Source organism: Macaca thibetana, chromosome X (genome assembly GCF_024542745.1).
Source record: "Macaca thibetana thibetana isolate TM-01 chromosome X, ASM2454274v1, whole genome shotgun sequence".
Classification (NCBI taxonomy): Eukaryota; Metazoa; Chordata; class Mammalia; order Primates; family Cercopithecidae; genus Macaca; species Macaca thibetana.
The window spans coordinates 125,060,741-125,077,565 of record NC_065598.1 but is presented as its reverse complement, the minus strand read 5'-3'; the positions used below and the strand labels follow the sequence as shown (position 1 = coordinate 125,077,565).

The 16,825-nt window shown below is 50.2% G+C and overlaps 2 protein-coding genes across 9 annotated transcripts in view; both read right to left on the bottom strand.

Moving 5' to 3' along the window:
* Positions 1-16,825, bottom strand: part of RAB33A (RAB33A, member RAS oncogene family) — a 227,423-nt gene that overhangs the window by 143,130 nt on the left and 67,468 nt on the right. The window lies entirely within an intron of this gene.
* BCORL1 (BCL6 corepressor like 1) overlaps positions 1-16,825 on the bottom strand; it is a 76,735-nt gene that overhangs the window by 14,790 nt on the left and 45,120 nt on the right. For 6 of the 8 annotated variants that reach the window (XM_050777439.1, XM_050777433.1, XM_050777432.1 and 3 more), the window contains 3 exons: positions 14,282-14,508; positions 8,508-8,729; positions 4,219-5,794 (listed from right to left, as the gene is read on the bottom strand). In XM_050777439.1, coding sequence (XP_050633396.1) covers positions 5,522-5,794; positions 8,508-8,729; positions 14,282-14,508 — 722 coding nt within the window. In that variant the 3' untranslated portion in view covers positions 4,219-5,521. Of the gene's footprint in view, positions 1-3,879; positions 4,026-4,218; positions 5,795-8,507; positions 8,730-14,281; positions 14,509-16,825 lie in introns of those variants that run through there. The other 2 variants (XM_050777440.1, XM_050777436.1) reach the window with 2 other exon arrangements.

The following is a 16,825-nucleotide window of genomic DNA, read 5'->3' as shown; positions in this document are numbered from 1 at the left end:
CTTGACCCTGGGAGACAGAGGTTGCAGTGATCTGAGATCATACCACTGCACTCCAGCCTGGGTAACAGTGAGATTTGTCTCAGAAAAAAAAAAAAAAAGTACTAAATCCCACTGAATTTTTCACTTTATTTTTTTTTTAATTAATTATTTTTTGAAACGGAGTCTCGCTCTGTCACCCAGGCTGGAGTGCAGTGGTGTGATCTCGGCTCATTGCAAACTCTACCTCTTGCGTTCAAGCAATTCTCCTGCCTCAGCCTCCCGAGTAGCTGGGATTACAGGCGTGCACCACCACGGTCCAGCTAACTTTTGTATTTTTAGTAGAGACGGGGTTTCACCATGTTGGTCAGGCTGGTCTCCAATTCCTGACCTCAAGTGATCCACCCGCCTTGGCCTCCCAAAGTGCTGGGATTACAGGCGTGAGCCACCACACCCGGCCTGAATTGTTTACTTTAAAATGATTATGCTAGGTAAATTTTACCTCAATTTTTAAAAAAGTCCCTGAGTGTTGTCCTCTCACACAACCTACAAACAGCCTTTGGGCCTAAGTGCCCCTGCTTCTTGAGAGCCTGCTGACTCCCACCAGTGCCTGCCTCCCTGGGGTGGTAGGCCAAGGTCCCAGGCTGCCTTTGCATGGAAAAGAGCTGGTGTACTTTATAGCAACCCATTGGCTCCTGATTCCCATTATTAAGCCAGTTCCATGCCCATAAATTGAGCAAAAGGTCTAAATGAAGACTGGGCGTGGTGGCTCACACTTGTAATCCCAGCACTTTGGGAGGCCAAGGCGGGAGGGAGGATGGCTTGAGCCCAGGAGTTCCAGACCAGCCTGGGCAACATAGCAACACCCCGTATCTCGACAAAAAGATAAAATACAAAATTAGTTGGGACCGGTGGCACACACCTGTGGTCCTAGCCACTTGGGAGGCTGAGGCAGGAGGATTGCTTGAGCCCAGGAGTTTGAAACTGCACTGAGCTATGATCGTACCACTGCACTCCAGCCTGGGTGATACAGCGAGACCCTGTCTCTAGTAATTTTTAACAAATCTAAATAAAGGTGCTCAGCCAGGACAAGTTAGGAAGTGCTGGAGTCTCTAGCCTTGGCAACACAGCAAGACTCTGTCTCAAATATATATAGACACATATACATACACACACACACACACACCCCACATATCTGAAATACTAGAGTTAAGGAAAGTCTCCTCTGGGGTTGGGCGCGGTGGCTCACGCCTATAATCCCAGCACTTTGGGAGGCCGAGGCGGGCAGATCACGAGGTCAGGAGATCGAGACCATCCTGGCTAACACGGTGAAACCCCGTCTCTATTAAAAATACAAAAAAATTAGCCGGGCGTGGTGGCGGGCGCCTGTAGTCCCAGGTACTTGGGAGGCTGAGGTAGGAGAATGGCGTGAACCCAGGAGGCGGAGGTTGCAGTGAGCTGAGATTGCGTCACTGCACTCCAGCCTGGGCGACACAGGGAGACTCCATCTCAAAAAAAAAAAAAAAAATCTTCTTTGAATTCTGCAACATAGACTGGCATTCAAGTTAGTTTCAGGAGGTGTCAAAAAGCTGGCTAGCAGAAGTTCAAGACCAGCCTGGCCAACACGGCAAAACCCTGTCTCTACTAAAAATTCAAAAATTAGCCAGTCATGGTGGCAAATGCCTGTAATCACAGCTACTCAGGAGGCTGAGGAACGAGAATCGCTTAACCCAGGAGGTGGAGGTTGCAGTTAGCCAAGATCACGCCACTGCATTCCAGCCTGGGAGACAGAGCAAGACTCCATCTCCAAAAACAAAACAAAACCAAAAGATAGCTAGTAGTTGGGATGAGGAGACAGAAAGATAAGAGAAACATGTTTATTTCTCTCTCTCTCTCTCTTCTTTTTTTTTTTTTTTTTGAGACACTGTCTCACTCTGTTGCCCAGGCTGGAGTGCAGTCACCATACCTGGCTAACTTTTTAATTTTTTTTTTTGCAGAGACAAGGTCTCCGTATGTTGCCCAGGCTGGTCTCAAACTCCTGGCCTCAAGCAATTCTCCCACCTCAGTCTCCCAAAGTGCTGGGACCACAGGCATAAGCCACTGCACCCAGCCTATTTCTCATTTTTTAACTACTTAAAATGGTCTCCACATTCCAACTCCTTTGGGGTTTTGGAGAAGGGATTGGGGAAGCAAAGAGTTCATCTGCTTACTAAGGTGGTCAGAGTGGTATTTAGATCTAGGAGCCCCGAGAGCCTCAGGACAGCAGTTTCTAGCCTAAGGAGGCCTCGGGACTAGACCAGTTTCTCAAAGACAGAGCTGTGTGTGGTGCCTTTGTCATATCAAGATGTCTGGATGCTTGCTGGTCTCAGATTTTCCTGGGAATCCAGTGGAGTGCAGATAGCACGTGTATGTGTCTAAGAGAGAGTGCGTGTGTGCACAGCATGTGGGAGGGAGCCACCAATGGTGGCTTGCCCCGAGCCCTGCACCCCTAGGGATGGTTCAGCTAAGGGGAGCAACAGTCACCACTGGCCCAGGACAAATGACTGAATGAACATTCCAAGGCTGCTCTGCCTCTCAAGGCCAGGGGCTTGGGAACCCAGAGCTGGAGGGAGGGAAAACAGAAAAGGCAGCCATCCTGTCCCCGGCCTGGGAGAGGCTAGTCAGGCTGTACAGGCCTGAGGCCTGTGCTCCAAGGTTTAGTCAGCTCAACTGAGACGTGGGTGGAGGCTGGCTGAGCAGGAGTCAAGATCTCCCACAACAGCCTCCCATTAGTCCCCCTCACCCCCTATCTAGTCCTCGCCTTCCATAAGAGCCTTTAGTTAGGTCCTCTTTGTTTCTTCCTCCATTATCAACTACTTAACCTTTGTCGGATAAACAAATGAGCCCCTGGTTGGGAGCCTGGAACCATATATCTGGGGGTGTAGTGGTTCGGGACTAACTAGGGCCAAAGCCTGGGTGAGAAGAGGGAGCAGCCTTGGGCCAATCCTTAGTCCTGTTGGCTCCTGGCCAGAGAGGGGTTCTAACCATAATACAAACACTGCAGCCTCCAAGGAGGTTCAGAGATAAACTCCCAGCTGCTCTGCAGCTCAGGCAGTCTGAAGAAGTCACTGTTAGAGCAAGGGCCAAACTGTGATGTCAATAAGAGGCGGGGTTCCTTTATTCAGAGGTCAAGTCTGAGGAGACTCCTACTGAGCATGCCCAAGCTAGTCTCCCCTCCTTCCTTCCTCCCCCTGCCCAACTCAGTAGAGCTATCTAACTGCAGACAAACAGCTGCTATCCACTAATGAGAAAATAAATGCATGTTGGCTTGTGGTCCTTGCCATGGGCCTCAACACCAGACACTTTCCAGAAGGGGCAGGTGAGGGAGGAAAAGAAAGGAACGGAAGAAAGGGGGACCCTGGGATGCAGAGGGAACACCACAGTTCCCACAGGCAAGGGCTGTAAAGAATGAAGCTTCGGGAAGCATCCCAGGGGTTCTACTTTGATTACAAGCAAGAAATTGCAAACACATAAGCAAAATGCTAAGTATCACTTCGTTGCAACTGACATCCCATTCAAAGCACAGGTCAACACATTCTGTCCCCCAGCTAGGTCTGCTAGTGGGGCTGCTGCCCTCACACAGAGGCCCACCCTAGATCCCTATCTACGAAATAGTTCCCTGTGGGCTCCCAGGGCCCTGAAGAGGATGCACACACTTGCAGTAAGGGGATAAGAGGAAGTGGCCTTTGGACTTTTTCAAGCAAACTGAGATTCTTGAGATCTTTGAAGGAAAGCAGGTGAAGAGTGCAGATGGCCCTCATGGGAGCTGTTCAAGGTGGAAGGAGATGAAGAGGATGTCCTCACAAGTTCAGGAATCAGAGGCTGGCCCCAAGGACAACAGTGTCAAGTCTGGACCACACTTACCACTGAGAAAGCGCTTCATGGTGTCGCTGCTGGCCAGCTTCATGGCTGTCTGACCCGAGTAGGTAGCCAGTGTGGGATCGGCCCCATAGGACAGTAGGAGCCAGATGGTCTCCAGGTTGTCGTTGACCACCGCGTCATGAACTGGCCTATGGAGGTGATACAGGATGAGGATAACAGGGCCCAAGTGGGAACTGGGGTGTCTAGACTTAAGGCTACCGCACCAGGGGAAAACACTGAGCTGACCCCAGGTAACCTTGGTGTAATATGGTTTAAGACTTAGGACAGGGGAACCACCTGTAGCCTTGCCACTCTCCACTACCATCTCCCCAACTCCTCCTCTGTCTGCACCCCCTTTTCCTCCCTGCCATTACTCTCTCTCTGACGTTCCCCCGACATCTTGGGACAGTTCCCATGGCACAGTGGAGCTCTATTGGTAGTTGTGGAGTTCACTAGAGAATGGGTCCTTGACCTACAATAGAGTTCAGGCAGCTGCAGGGAGCCGGGCGCGGTGGCTCACGCCTGTCATCCCAGCACTTCGGGAGGCCAAAGCGGGTGGATCACTTGAGGTCAAGAGTTTGAGACCAGCCTGGCCAAAATGGTGAAACCCCATTTCTATTAAAAATACAAAAATTAGCCAGGCGTCACAGCGGGCACCCATAGTCCCAGCTACTTGGAAGGCTGAGGCAGGAGAATCCCTTGAACCCGGGAGGCAGAGGTTGCAGTGAGCCAAGATTGTGCCACTGCATACCAGCCGGGGCAACAGAGCGAGACTCTATCTCAAAAAAAAAAAAAGGGGGTAGGGGGCAGCTGTAGAGGGATACGAACTGCAGGCCCTGGGTGACTCCCTGAGAGCAGAGATGAGCAGAATGGTTCCACACGCCAGGCAGAACCCAAGTGGAGCCCCCTCCTGCATCTGCAGCTCCTGTCTCTAAGTTGCCCAGGAAGTAGGCTCTCTGGTAGAACAGAGGAGAATGGGTACAATTTCTCCAAGACACAGCAGGTATATTTTTCTTACAGTGTCTAGAGATCAAATTTTAAAAATCAAATCTGGATATTACCCTCAGGTCAACCTCCCAGTTCCTATTCTGTCTGAGACAGGTCCCCCACCAGGATGAGTTGAGGGAAGGCCGAGTGGTCTTCCTGGTGACAGCTGCACATGATGCGATGATCCCTAGACAACCGCAGCCTCCCCTTAGTAACTGATGTGGTCTGACCATCTGGGAACTAACTCATTGGCTCCTGCCCTAAACTGGTTCCCTCTCGAGCCTATAGAAGTCTTTCCAAAACTCCTCCTGTCAAGGCCTCTCTGCAACTCACAGTCTGGTGTGCTGCGAAGGTTCAGGTTGAGGCAAGGTCTTTATTTTTTTACTTTTTATTTTTTATTTTTTTTGAGACGGAGTCTCACTCTGTCACCTAGGCTGGAGTGCAATGGTGTGGTCTCGGCTCACTGTAACCTCCGCCTCCTGGGTTCAAGCAATTCTCCTGCCTCAGCCTCCTGAGTAGCTGGGACTACAGGCGCGTGCCACCACACCCAACTAATTATTGTATTTTTAGTAAAGATGGGATTTCACTATGTTGGCCAGGCTGGTCTTGAACTGCAGACCTCATGATCCGCCCGCCTTGGCCTCCCAAAGTGCTGGGATTACAGGCGTGAGCCACCATGCCCTGCCAGCAGCAGGCAAGGTCTTTTGAGAGAGAGGCTGAGCTGGGAGTGAGGGCAGGACTCGGGGGAGATGTAGCCCTCTTGCCTCGTGCCGTCCTGTGCGCTGCAGTTCACGTTGGCCCCGTGCTCCAGCAGGATGTTCAAGATGTCGGTCCAACCCCGGGAACAAGCCTCATGCAGGGCTGTGTAGCCAGCATTGTCACGGTGATTCACGTCCTCACTGTCTTTCTGGAGGCAGTAGAGAACAACATCCTGTGGGGACAGGGACAACTCCATGAGCAAAGAGAGGGCTAATTCTTGAACTTATAGAACCCTGAGACTCAAAGCTCCCCAAATATCTGAGGAGTCTCAGAGCCTGCTCTTTATAGCAGGGACACACCTCAAAATCTTTCATTAACAACATCAGTCCTGAGCCACTACTGCCAGCGCCCCAGCTCTGGGCTGTTTCCTTGGCAGCAGAGAGACTTTTTTTTTTTTTTTTTTTCCCCCGAGACAGAGTCTCACTCTGTTGCCCAGGTTGGAGTGCAGTGGTGCGATCTCTGCTCACTGCAGACTCTGCCTCCTGGGTTCGAGTGATTCTCCTGCCTCAGCCTCCCAAGTAGCTGGGACTACAGGCGCACACCACCATGCCTGGCTGATTTTTGTATTTTTAATAGAGACGGGGTTTTACTATGTTGGCCAGGCTGGTCTTGAGCTCCTGACCTCAGGTGATCCGCCCACCTTGGCCTCCCAAAGTGCTAGGATTACAGGCGTGAGCCACCGTGCCTGGCCTGGAAAGACATTTTTTTATGGCCAAGGACACTCATCTGGGTGGTGGTATTTGAGGTGAGGTCCTCAGAGAGGCTGACCTGCCCACCCAGAGCTCAAGCACTCAGATCTTGACTCCCTGAGCCTGGCAAGCCAGCCCCAGACCAGGGAAATGAGATGTGGTGGACAGCACAGTTTCTGGTGGCAATTCAAGAATAAGGAAGACAATTGTTTTAAGGACTATCCCTGGATGCGGGTCTCGGCAGGACCAGTGTTCAAGCCAGGACAGTCAGTTCTAGCCCTCCCCTCAAATCAGGGTAATCCAACAGGCCAGGTGCAGTGGCTCATGCCTGTAATCCCAGCACTTTGGGAGGCCGAGGCGGGCAGATCACCTGAGGTCAGGAGTTTGAGACCAGCCTAGCTAACATGGCGAAACCCCCTCTCTACTAAAAATACAAAAATTAGCCTGGTGTGATGGCAGGTGCCTGTAATCCCAACTACTCAGGAGGCTGAGGCAGGAGAATCCCTTGAACCCAGGAGGTGGAGGTTGCAGTGAGCCGAGATCGCGCCATTGCACACCAGCCTAGGCGACAGAGCAAGACTCCATCTCAGGAAAAAAAAAAAAAAAGGATAATCCAATACTGCCATTCATCCACACTTTAATGACTGCCTTCCTTGGGTTGAGATGATGAAAGGACTACAGGTGGGACCCCAGGGACTTGCAGCACCCTAGCTAGCATGGGCTGAAGCTGGGTGAACGAGGTGAGGAGGGGAGAGGCCGGCAGCATTAATGGCTGCCTGGCTTTCCAAACAATGGCCCCACAGCTACACCACTGCCAGTCCTCTCTGGGGCACTGGGGAGATGGGCCACTCCACCTTTCTGCCTGACAGCTCACAGGCTAGCTGGCTAGAGTGACTGTGTGTGCAGCCTGTGTCGGGGGTGCTGCTGCCTGTATATAGAAACTGTCAAGCTCCTTTACCTGGGAGAAAGCATAAGGCTTCCCACCCTCCTCACCAGTGCAGATGTTTGCCTTTTCCCCAAGGCCTAAGAGGGCTCCTTCCACCCTCCCTGACAGGCTGCCTTAGTGCTCTGCTCCAGCCCTGTCCCATTGGCCCCTCCGATGGTTTCCTGTTTGCTGGTTTTGCCCAGGGTACAAGACAATTAAATTAACCTTGACGGCAGGGATTGGTCTTCATTTTTGTTTTAGGTCTCCCTTGGCAGCTATCCAGGCACCCACACTAGGTGCTTATGAAAGATGGGCTGCTTGCCAGTGAGACACTGTCACGTCAGCTCCCCAGGGCTGACCAGTCTGGCTGGGAGCGTGGCTGGTGTGAAACAAGTCAGGTATAGGGATGGAAAGCCTTAAAACCAAAGGTACACTCTGTAACTAACCCAGCAACTCCACTGCTAGGAGCAAACCCTGAGGAAATAATCCATATGGTAGGTAAAGATACACACTCAACAAAAAGTGGGGAACAATGGAAACGTCCAAGGTGTAACTGAATTATGGTGAATGAGTCAGTCTTCCACCTACCCCGGCACTTGGGAATCAAAAGACCTTGGTTTGAATTCAGACTCATATACGTAGTAGTTGAGTGATCTTGGACATATCATTGAACACTGCAAAGCCTTGATTTTCTCACCTATAAAATGGGGATAATAAATCTACTCCCTCGGCTTACTGTGAAGATTAAATAATATAAAGTAATCAGGCTCTTAACATGACAAAAGAAGTGCTCAATAAATGCCAGCTTCCTTTCTTGCCTTTTTTCTAATCTATAGGGAAGTAGTATAAGGTGGGGTTAGCTCAGCCTCGCCCCTCAAACATGATCCTGGCCCCTCTGAGAGGCAGAAATGAGGGGAAGCTGGAGGAGGAGATGAAGAGTGAGCAATAAATCACCCCTTGTTCCTTTCTGAGTTGGGAAACCACCATACAGAGAAATTCAAGACAACGTGGATATCCAAAAACTGCGTTCCTGGTCTAGGAATATACTGCATGATACCGTTTCAATTGCATTTATCCCAAATTGACATTCAAACAAGTTTGCATTCTCACACACTGAGATCCGAGTGATGAGGGGCAAGGCAGTCCCAGGGCAATCTGGGGTGTAGAGGGAGGCCAGCCTGGGTTCAAGCACCAGAAGAGCCCATGGAGAAAAGCTTCTTCATAGATGCTCAGACCAACGGCGCCCTGTGGTCGGTGGAGAATTCCCTTACCTTATAGCCAAGACGTGCCGCCCTCTGCAGGAGGGTCTCACCAGCATTTTTGTTCACTATGAGCCGACGTGCCTCTGGGGGGATCTGCCGGGCTGTAGGTGACTCCGAGGCCTCCTCTGAGCTGGCACTTCGGGACTTAGAGGGTGTACATGGTTCTGTGGGTTTCACTGGGGTGGGAGATTTGGGAGATCGTGTCTTCTGCTGGCTCCAGCGACCTTTGCCCTGGAAAGCAGAGATGCAGTCCTAGGTCAGGTCAGGCCAGGCAGCTTATCCATCCACCAGGGTCATCACTGCCTTCAGCGGCCAAGGCCATCTCACCTTATCTGTGTCCATGCTGTACTTTGCTTACACTACCCCAAATGGCCGAGACTACTGTCAGGTTTGAGGCCAGAGGCTGGGCCAGGCGCTAACCATGTGAAGTCTCTCCAGGATCAACACAGGTTCCCGTGAGTTTCTAGCCGGTGGGGAGATATGAAGAGGCTCAAATGCTCAACCCCATAAACCAAGGAATGCCACGGGAATTGTAAATCAGAGACTGAGGGGATATCCCAGCTTCTCTCAAGACTCTGCATGCCTTCTTTACCTGCCTCAATCACCATTTATTGAGGCTTTTACAAGTCCTGTCTGTAAATAGGCAGAAGCAAACTCTGAGAGTGAAGAGAAATGAGACAGCTATCTTTTTTTTGAGACCGAGTCTCACTTTGTCACTGAGGCTGGAGTGCAGTGGTGTGATCTCTGTTCACTGCAACCTCTGCCTCCCAGGTTCAAGGGATTCTCCTCCCTGAGCCTCCTGAGTAGCTGGGATTACAGGCATGTGCCACCACGCCCAGCTAATTTTTGCATTTTTAGTAGAGACGGGGTTTCGCCATATTGGCCAGGCTGGTCTCGAACTCCTGACTGCAAGTGATCCGCCTGCCTTGGCCTCCCAAAGTGCTGGGATTACAGGCATGAGCCACCATGCCAGGCCAGCTATCTTTGACTAGTCACAGCTGCTAAAGCTTCACACTTGTAGCAAAAAACCTTCCTTCCACATCCAGCCCTCACAGAATGTTCCCATCTTCCATCACACTGTGTCCCCATATCATACTCAGACCCCCCTGGGGTGGCAGAAAGATCTAACGCAGACCTGGGTTTGAACCTTGTCTCTGCCATCCCCTAGCTACAAGATCTGGGGCAAGGCCCTCCCTCTCCGAGCCCCATTTTCTTCCTTGCAGGGTCTCTGAGATAATGAACAGGGAACAGGGTAGGTGCTCACAAAACACTAGGAGAGGCTGGGAGTGGTGGCTCATGCCTGTAATCCCAGCAGTTTGGGAGGCTAAGGCAGGCAGATCAGTTGAGGGCAGGAGTTCAAGACCAGCCTGGTCAACACAGTGAAACTCAGTCTCTACTAAAAATACAAAAAATGAGCTGGGTGTGGTGGTGCACGCCTGTAGTCCCAGCTACTCGGGAGGCTGAAGCATGAGAATCGCTTCAGCCCGGGAGGGAGAGGTTGCAGTAAGCCAAGACTGCAGCACTGCACTCCAGCCTGGGTGACAGAGTAAGACTCTGTTTCAAAAAAAAAAAAGAAAGAAAGAAAGAAAAGAAAGAAAAGAAAAGAAAGAAAGAAAAAAATGCCAGGCATGGTGGCTCACACCTGTAATCCCAGCAATTTGGGAGGTTGAAGCGGTTGGATAACCTGATGTCAGGAGTTCGAGTCTAGCCTGGCCAACATGGTGAAACCCCATCTCTACTAAAAGTACAAAAAATTAGTCGGGAGTGGTGGCAGGTACCTGTAATCCCAGCTATTCCGGAGACTAAGGCAGGAGAATTACTTAAACCTGGGAGGCGGAGGTTGCAGTGAGCCCAGATAGAGCCATTGCATTCCAGCCTGGGCAACAAGAGCGAAACTCCACCTCAAAAAATAATAATTAATAAATAAATAAAAGAGATTCTCAACCTGGAGTTGATGCTATAATTGGATGAAGCTTTGGGGGGCACTGGGAGAGGTGGCATACTTTGCATGTGGGAGAGACAGGAATCACTGGGGAAGGCCAGAGGGTAGACTGTGGGAGTCAGCCTCTAAGATGGCCCCAATGATCCCCTGATCTTCATGCTCTTATGTACCCTCCTCCTACAGTAAGTAGGGCTGACCCGTGTAACCAACAGGAGACTGCAGAAATGACAGTAGGTGCCTTCTGAGGCTAGGGTCTAAAAGACACTGTGGTTTCTGCCTTGCTGTCTTTTGGATCACTCACTGTGGGGAAAGCCAGCTGCCGTGTCCTGGGGACCCTTGAGCAGCCCGTTGGAGAGATCCATGGGGCAGGGAGAGGAGGCCTCCTGCCAACAACCAGCATCAATATGCCAGCCATTCGAGCAAGCTACCCCAGCAGTAGATCCTCCAGTCATGCCCTCAGAGGAATACTGCCCTGGCTGACACCTGACTGCAACCTCACGAGAGACCCCAAGCCAGGTCCAGCTAAGCCCCTGAATTCCTGACCCCAAGAAACTGTGTGAGATAACATATGCTTATTGTTGTGTAAAGCTGCTAAGTTGTGTAGTCATTTGTTATACCCCAATAGATAACTAGTATTTCCGACTTATCCAAACCCCTCAGAACATCAAGGTCTCACTTCAATCCTCTGTCTTCTACCATATTCCACAACACTCTAGGCCCTCTTCCTCTGTGTAGCCAGAATACCAAGTCTGAACCACGTAATCTGATGCCTCACTTTCTTCTTTCCATCCAGTTTCATGCATAAGTCTCACCTCTCCTGCTAGATTTTAAGCTCCTTGGGGACAGGGTTCATATTGTCATCATTTTTCTGTTCCTTACAGCACTTAACTCAGGGCTGGACACATTATTATTATTATTTATTTATTTTTTGAGACAGAGTCTCGCTCTGTCACCCAGGCTGGAGTGTAATGGCACGATCTCGGCTCACTGCCTTCAAGCAATTCTCCTGCCTCAGCCTCCCAAGTAGCTGGGACTAAAGGCACCCACCACCACACCCGGTTAATTTTTGTACTTTTAGTAGAGACAAGGTTTCACCATGTTGCCCAAGCTGCTCTCAAACTCCCGATCTCAAGTGATCCACCTGCTTCAGCCTCCCAAAGTGCTGGGATTACAGGCGTGAGCCACCATACCTGGCCACATTATTACAACAAATATTTGTTGACCTGTTTCAAGCCAGCTGTATACAGAGCCCTGGATGGCCAGAACAGTTGCCTAAAAAGATATTGAGTCAGGGAAGGAGCAGTAGAGAAGAGAAGATGAGGGCTCAGGGCATTTGTTTCCTCTGGTTAATCCCAAGACAGCGAGAAGCCATGATCAGTCCCCATCCTGAAAGGGCAGAGAGGTACAAGCCTTAGCAGAAAGGCACTAGCTATGAGGGTACAATGCTGCTTTATCTCCAGGAGGATAGAGTGTACAATGGCAGGACTGGAGGATGCTGGGTAAAGTACCAGGGTTTCGCTAAGCCAAGCCAGGAACCAAAGGGTGACTCTCCTTTCTGGGGGCCAAAGCTGCCAGAAAGCAGCAGCGAGGCAAGTTGCCTGGGAGGGGGAGGAGCAAGAACAAGTGGGGGGACCCCTCCCCCCCTCCTTCCCCCTGGCTCTGAGCCCCTGTGGGAAGAAGCCCTTGGCCAATGCCCCGCTTTTAGTGTTGCAGGAGTGTTCCCCGCCCTCCCCCACCCTTGCTTCCTGCTACAAAGCCCCATGCCATGGGGGCAACCGGAGCAGGTGGTGGTGGCTGGGAGAGAAAGGAAGGTGGGAGGGAGAAAGGAAGGTCATGGGGAGGGGCAAAAACCTCTCCAGGAGAACACTGCAGCAGACACACTGCCAGGCAGAATAACCAGACAGAAGCATGTGAGTGTGCTGCTGAATCTTGGGCGCTGGTTACCTTTGTGTGGGCTGAGGCCATCCATCTGAGTGTCTGGGGAGGAACGGGGGAAGGGGAGGGGAAGCAGGAGCCTGTGACGCCCACCTTTTCCCAGTGCTGCTTGTGGTGGCGGCATTTTCTGTCCAACTGCCCCCCTCCCCCAGTGTCTCCCGGATACAGACAGAAGCCACCCAATTCAGAGCCTGAGAGACATATGGAACGAGCCAGGGATCCAGAGGCAGACAGGCCTATTTCACATCCCAACTGCATCACTCAGGAAACCCAGTAACCTCACACCAGTCCCTTAACCTCCTTGAGCCTCAGTTTCCTCACTACAAAATGAGTATAATAAAGGTGCCTACCTCCCAAGTGCCACTGTGGGAATTAAGAGCGATAATGTGAATGAACTGCTTGGCACAGACCAGAGTTCCCTGCTCTTTCCCTGGGCCCCTGTCCTCCCACTCTGGGGGGTCAAGGGAATGAACGTTGCTACCCTGCCATGCCATGCTTCTATTCCCTCATTCTTGCTTCCGTCCGAAGCACAATGATGCACAGCAACCCTCGGAGAGTACTTTATGGTTATCAAAGCCTGTCACAGACATTGCTTCCTTTGTTCCCCCAAGCACCCTTATGAGACAGAAAGGGCAAGAAGCAGCAGCTCCATTCTTCAAGATGAGGAAATAAGCTTGAGTCTTGTCTGAGCTGGAAAGAGGTTCTGGGAGGGGGAAGGGGAAAGGAGGGGAGACGAGCACCTGGGGCTCCCACCTCTTGCCAGTGCCATTCGGGGATCCCAGTAAGAATCATGACCACCAAAGCGCTAGGCGTGATGGCTCACGCCTGTAATTCCAGCACTTTGGGAGGCCAAGTCAGGTGGATCACTCGAGCTCAGGAGTTCGAGATCAGCCTGGCCAACATGGTGATTTTTTGCATTTTTGTGCTAAAAATACAAAAAATAGCTGGGCGTGGTGGCGGGCGCCTGTAATCCCAGCTACTCACAAGGCTGAGGCACGAGAATCGCTTGAACCCGGGAGGCGGAGGTTGCAGTGAGCCGAGATCGTGCCACTGCACTCCAACTTGGGCGACAGCGCATGACTCTCTCTCAAAAAAGAGTGAGAGAGAGAAAAAAAAAGAAGAATCATGACCACCAAAACAAGCTGAAGATGGGCTTTTGTTTTTGGCTGTCAATGACAAATACATATTATGAGTATACATTTGAACCTGGACCCTCACTTCTCTCAAATGTAAAGTTCACCCAGGTTGAGGACTGATTTTTTCTAAGGTTACAACATGCAACCTAACACCAATGGCATGAACATCAGACCCAAAAGAGATGTTGATTTGGGATGAGGGTTTTAGGAATGCTTGCCTGGCCGTTGATTGGTAACTGCCCACTCACTGCCTCCTATGCTTCCATGAGAAGCTAACGAACTGGGGAGCAGGGGAAGGGAGAAGTAGCTAGAATCTGGGCCCCAGTGGAATTCCTTCAGCCTCACCCTCAATCAACCTTTGTCTGGACCTTACAATCCTTCCTCCTACAAGTTGTTTTCTACCTTGATTGACTCAGAATGTCTCATGATTGGTTTCCAGTAAGTTAAACCCAGACAAAAGCTTCTTGATTGGATGTTAACAAGCTACTCAGGCTAACATCCTGCCATATTCTTTAATTCTTCCTTAACTCAAAGAAGATCTAAAGATTGTAGAGGAAAAGTCATCATGGGCCAGAACTTATAGTTAACTATAACTTTAGTTCCCATTCTTCAAATCCACCCCCAACCCTTCGAGAACTAGTTTGAGAATGCCTTACTAAATATGGGTTAATTTGATCCTCCCCATATCCCCCCATCCCTCCCTCCCTCCTGCCTCCTCTGCCCACCTCCCACACACACACCTTATACAACACCCCTTGATGGCTACGCACCTTTACCTCTTCTGAGACGGTTGCCATGTGCTTGGTCTTGCACTTTCGTTTTCCTGATGGCTTTTCTGAATTTTCAAGGCAGGCTGGCTCCTCCAGGTTATTTGGGAGGAAACCATTTGGTGAATCCGAGATCCCCTGGGCTTTGTTGGGCAAGAGAAGGTTCCTGTTCCTGAGGCGGTGCTCCAAACTTTGGGAGGAGGAAGTCTTCTGCTTACGGGCCTTTAAATCTGAAGGCAAGAAACAGGAAAAGAACGGACGTCAAAGAAATGGAACACAGAAAAGCAATGCCTTCCTCTAAGATGAATCAGAGGACTTTGGGGATTAGAACTGCAGTGCAAAGTTGTATAACTATCAGCTATCGATATCCAGTGCAGTCCTGACTATTCCGCTAAATGCCTCTTGAATGAACATACCATACCTCAACATCGAAGTCCCTCCTCTACAAGCAGGAGACAGCTCCCAGCCCTGCCAGCAGGGGGCGGCCCATCTGGCTAGCCCTAAGATGAGGGTAATTTTAACAGGATTTTACCCAGAGCAAATCAGAATTTCTTTTCACTTTTTTCCCCATTCCCTTTGTCTCTTTCTCCAGTCCCATATGAAAGCAAATCTGGCGGTCCTGCTGACATTAAGTATCAAGTACATGGGGAACAGGGAGGAAAAGGTAGAAGTCTGCCTTCATGGCCTCAGCTCTACTCACCTGACTGTCCCATTTGTCACTCTCCGAGGACACAAAAATCAAAGCTACAGGAACTCCCTGAAACTAGAAGGTACCATGAGCCTACTTAGCTGGCAGTCAAGGGCAGAAACCTGCTGCCCTTTCTGGGTGAAAATCAAGTCACTGGTGTCACTAGAACACACCAGCAACATCTCTAATTTAGCCACAGCTTGCTGAACAAAGCACATTCTAATTTCAAAAAGGCCCGCCGGGAACTCCATTATCAAGAGCTTCATCCCACAGGGTCCGTCCTAACCCTGTGTGTAGGGGCGACTGATTGTGTGTTTAGCCTCATCTCTCAAGATTAGTGCTGCTTGGCTTGGCCGTCAATTGTGTGATTGGCTGGGCTCAAGTCCTAATTGCTCTGAGCCTCAGTTGCCATATCTGTAAAATGGGGAGAATATAATCTACATCACAAGAGTGGTATGAGAATGAAATAAGGTAATACATGCAAAATCCCTTTCAAAAAGTGTTATAACAAGTAAGGCATCATTATTCTGTTATTTAAGCACAAGCTCTTGAGGTGGACCCATGCCCGTGTGTTTTCCTCCCCACGAAATGAACACCATGCCTAGCAATTAGTGAAATGAAGGGACTGAGATTGAAGAGTTCTCAACTCGCCTCCCCCAACCCTGACATGGGCTCTCACATGTGACATTGCCAAAGGCAGATCCAGATGTGGGAGCCATCATTCCAGCATGAGGAGTTGGCTGCAGCTTATGCACAGTTCCTGGAAGGCCAGCTGTCATGCCACCCCTTTCTCCCAACTAGCCTCAGCCCACTAGTGGGGCCCCATAGCCTGTCCAGGAATTGCATGCAGTACTACATGGTCTCTAATAGCACTTCCAATCAGAATGTTCTAAACTCGGGCTTTTGATGCAACACATTTGGGCTGAGACAAAAGAGGAAGGAACAGAACCATGCCTTGTGAGGACTCCAGGAAACATGAAGAAGTCGTATTACAGTGTTCAATGCTACAGGCAAAGAAACAGCCCACCTTGTTTATCCAGGGCAGGGCAGGCTCGGGTGTTTATTCAATTACAGAGAAGTGAAGGCTTTATAAGTAGCCTACAAAGGACCAGACAGCGGAGGTGGCAGGTGTGTGAGTGGAAGTGGCTCTGCCTACCTGCTCTGCGGGTCAAGAAGGGACATAACCAAAACCAGGATGAAAAGAAAGTCAGGAGGCTCAGACAGAAGTGTAACCTGCCTCATTTTGGCCTTTGCCAAATTCCTGCACGAAGATGCCATCATCAGATCTGGAGGAAAGTGACCAGACCACGTGCCAAATCCAGCTGCCTCAATGCAAAACCCTTAGACACATCCATGGAGGAAGAATGACCTACGTTCCAACAACTGAAGCTCCCCCCAAATCAAGTAGGATGCCTTGATTGGTGGTGTTCTCTGCATTACTGGAGGTGTGTTCATGAAAAGGCTGGCTGGCTACCTGTCAAGAATGCTGTGGAGATCTCTATCTCTGCATTGGGTGGCAAACTGGACCAGGCAACCTTGAAGGTCCTTCTGGTTCCAAGTGCCAATACGTTCCACAGGAAGCTTCCATGCTAGGAAACCAGGTGCCATTAGAGAAGATTAGGTGATACACAAAAGCTCCTCTTCATCCTAACACAAGTGGCTGAGGCCAACAGCTTGACAACTTATTCCTGATCAATCTATTATTGCTCTAGCAGAAGAAAGAGAAAATTGTTCCCACTCTGTCACATAGTTGATGAAAATTAGCTCAATTACTCTCTTGAACGTAGAGATGGGTATCATATATATCTCCACTTAAACAGAGCCGGAAATGAGGTTAAGCCGTCTTTGCATTATAGCAA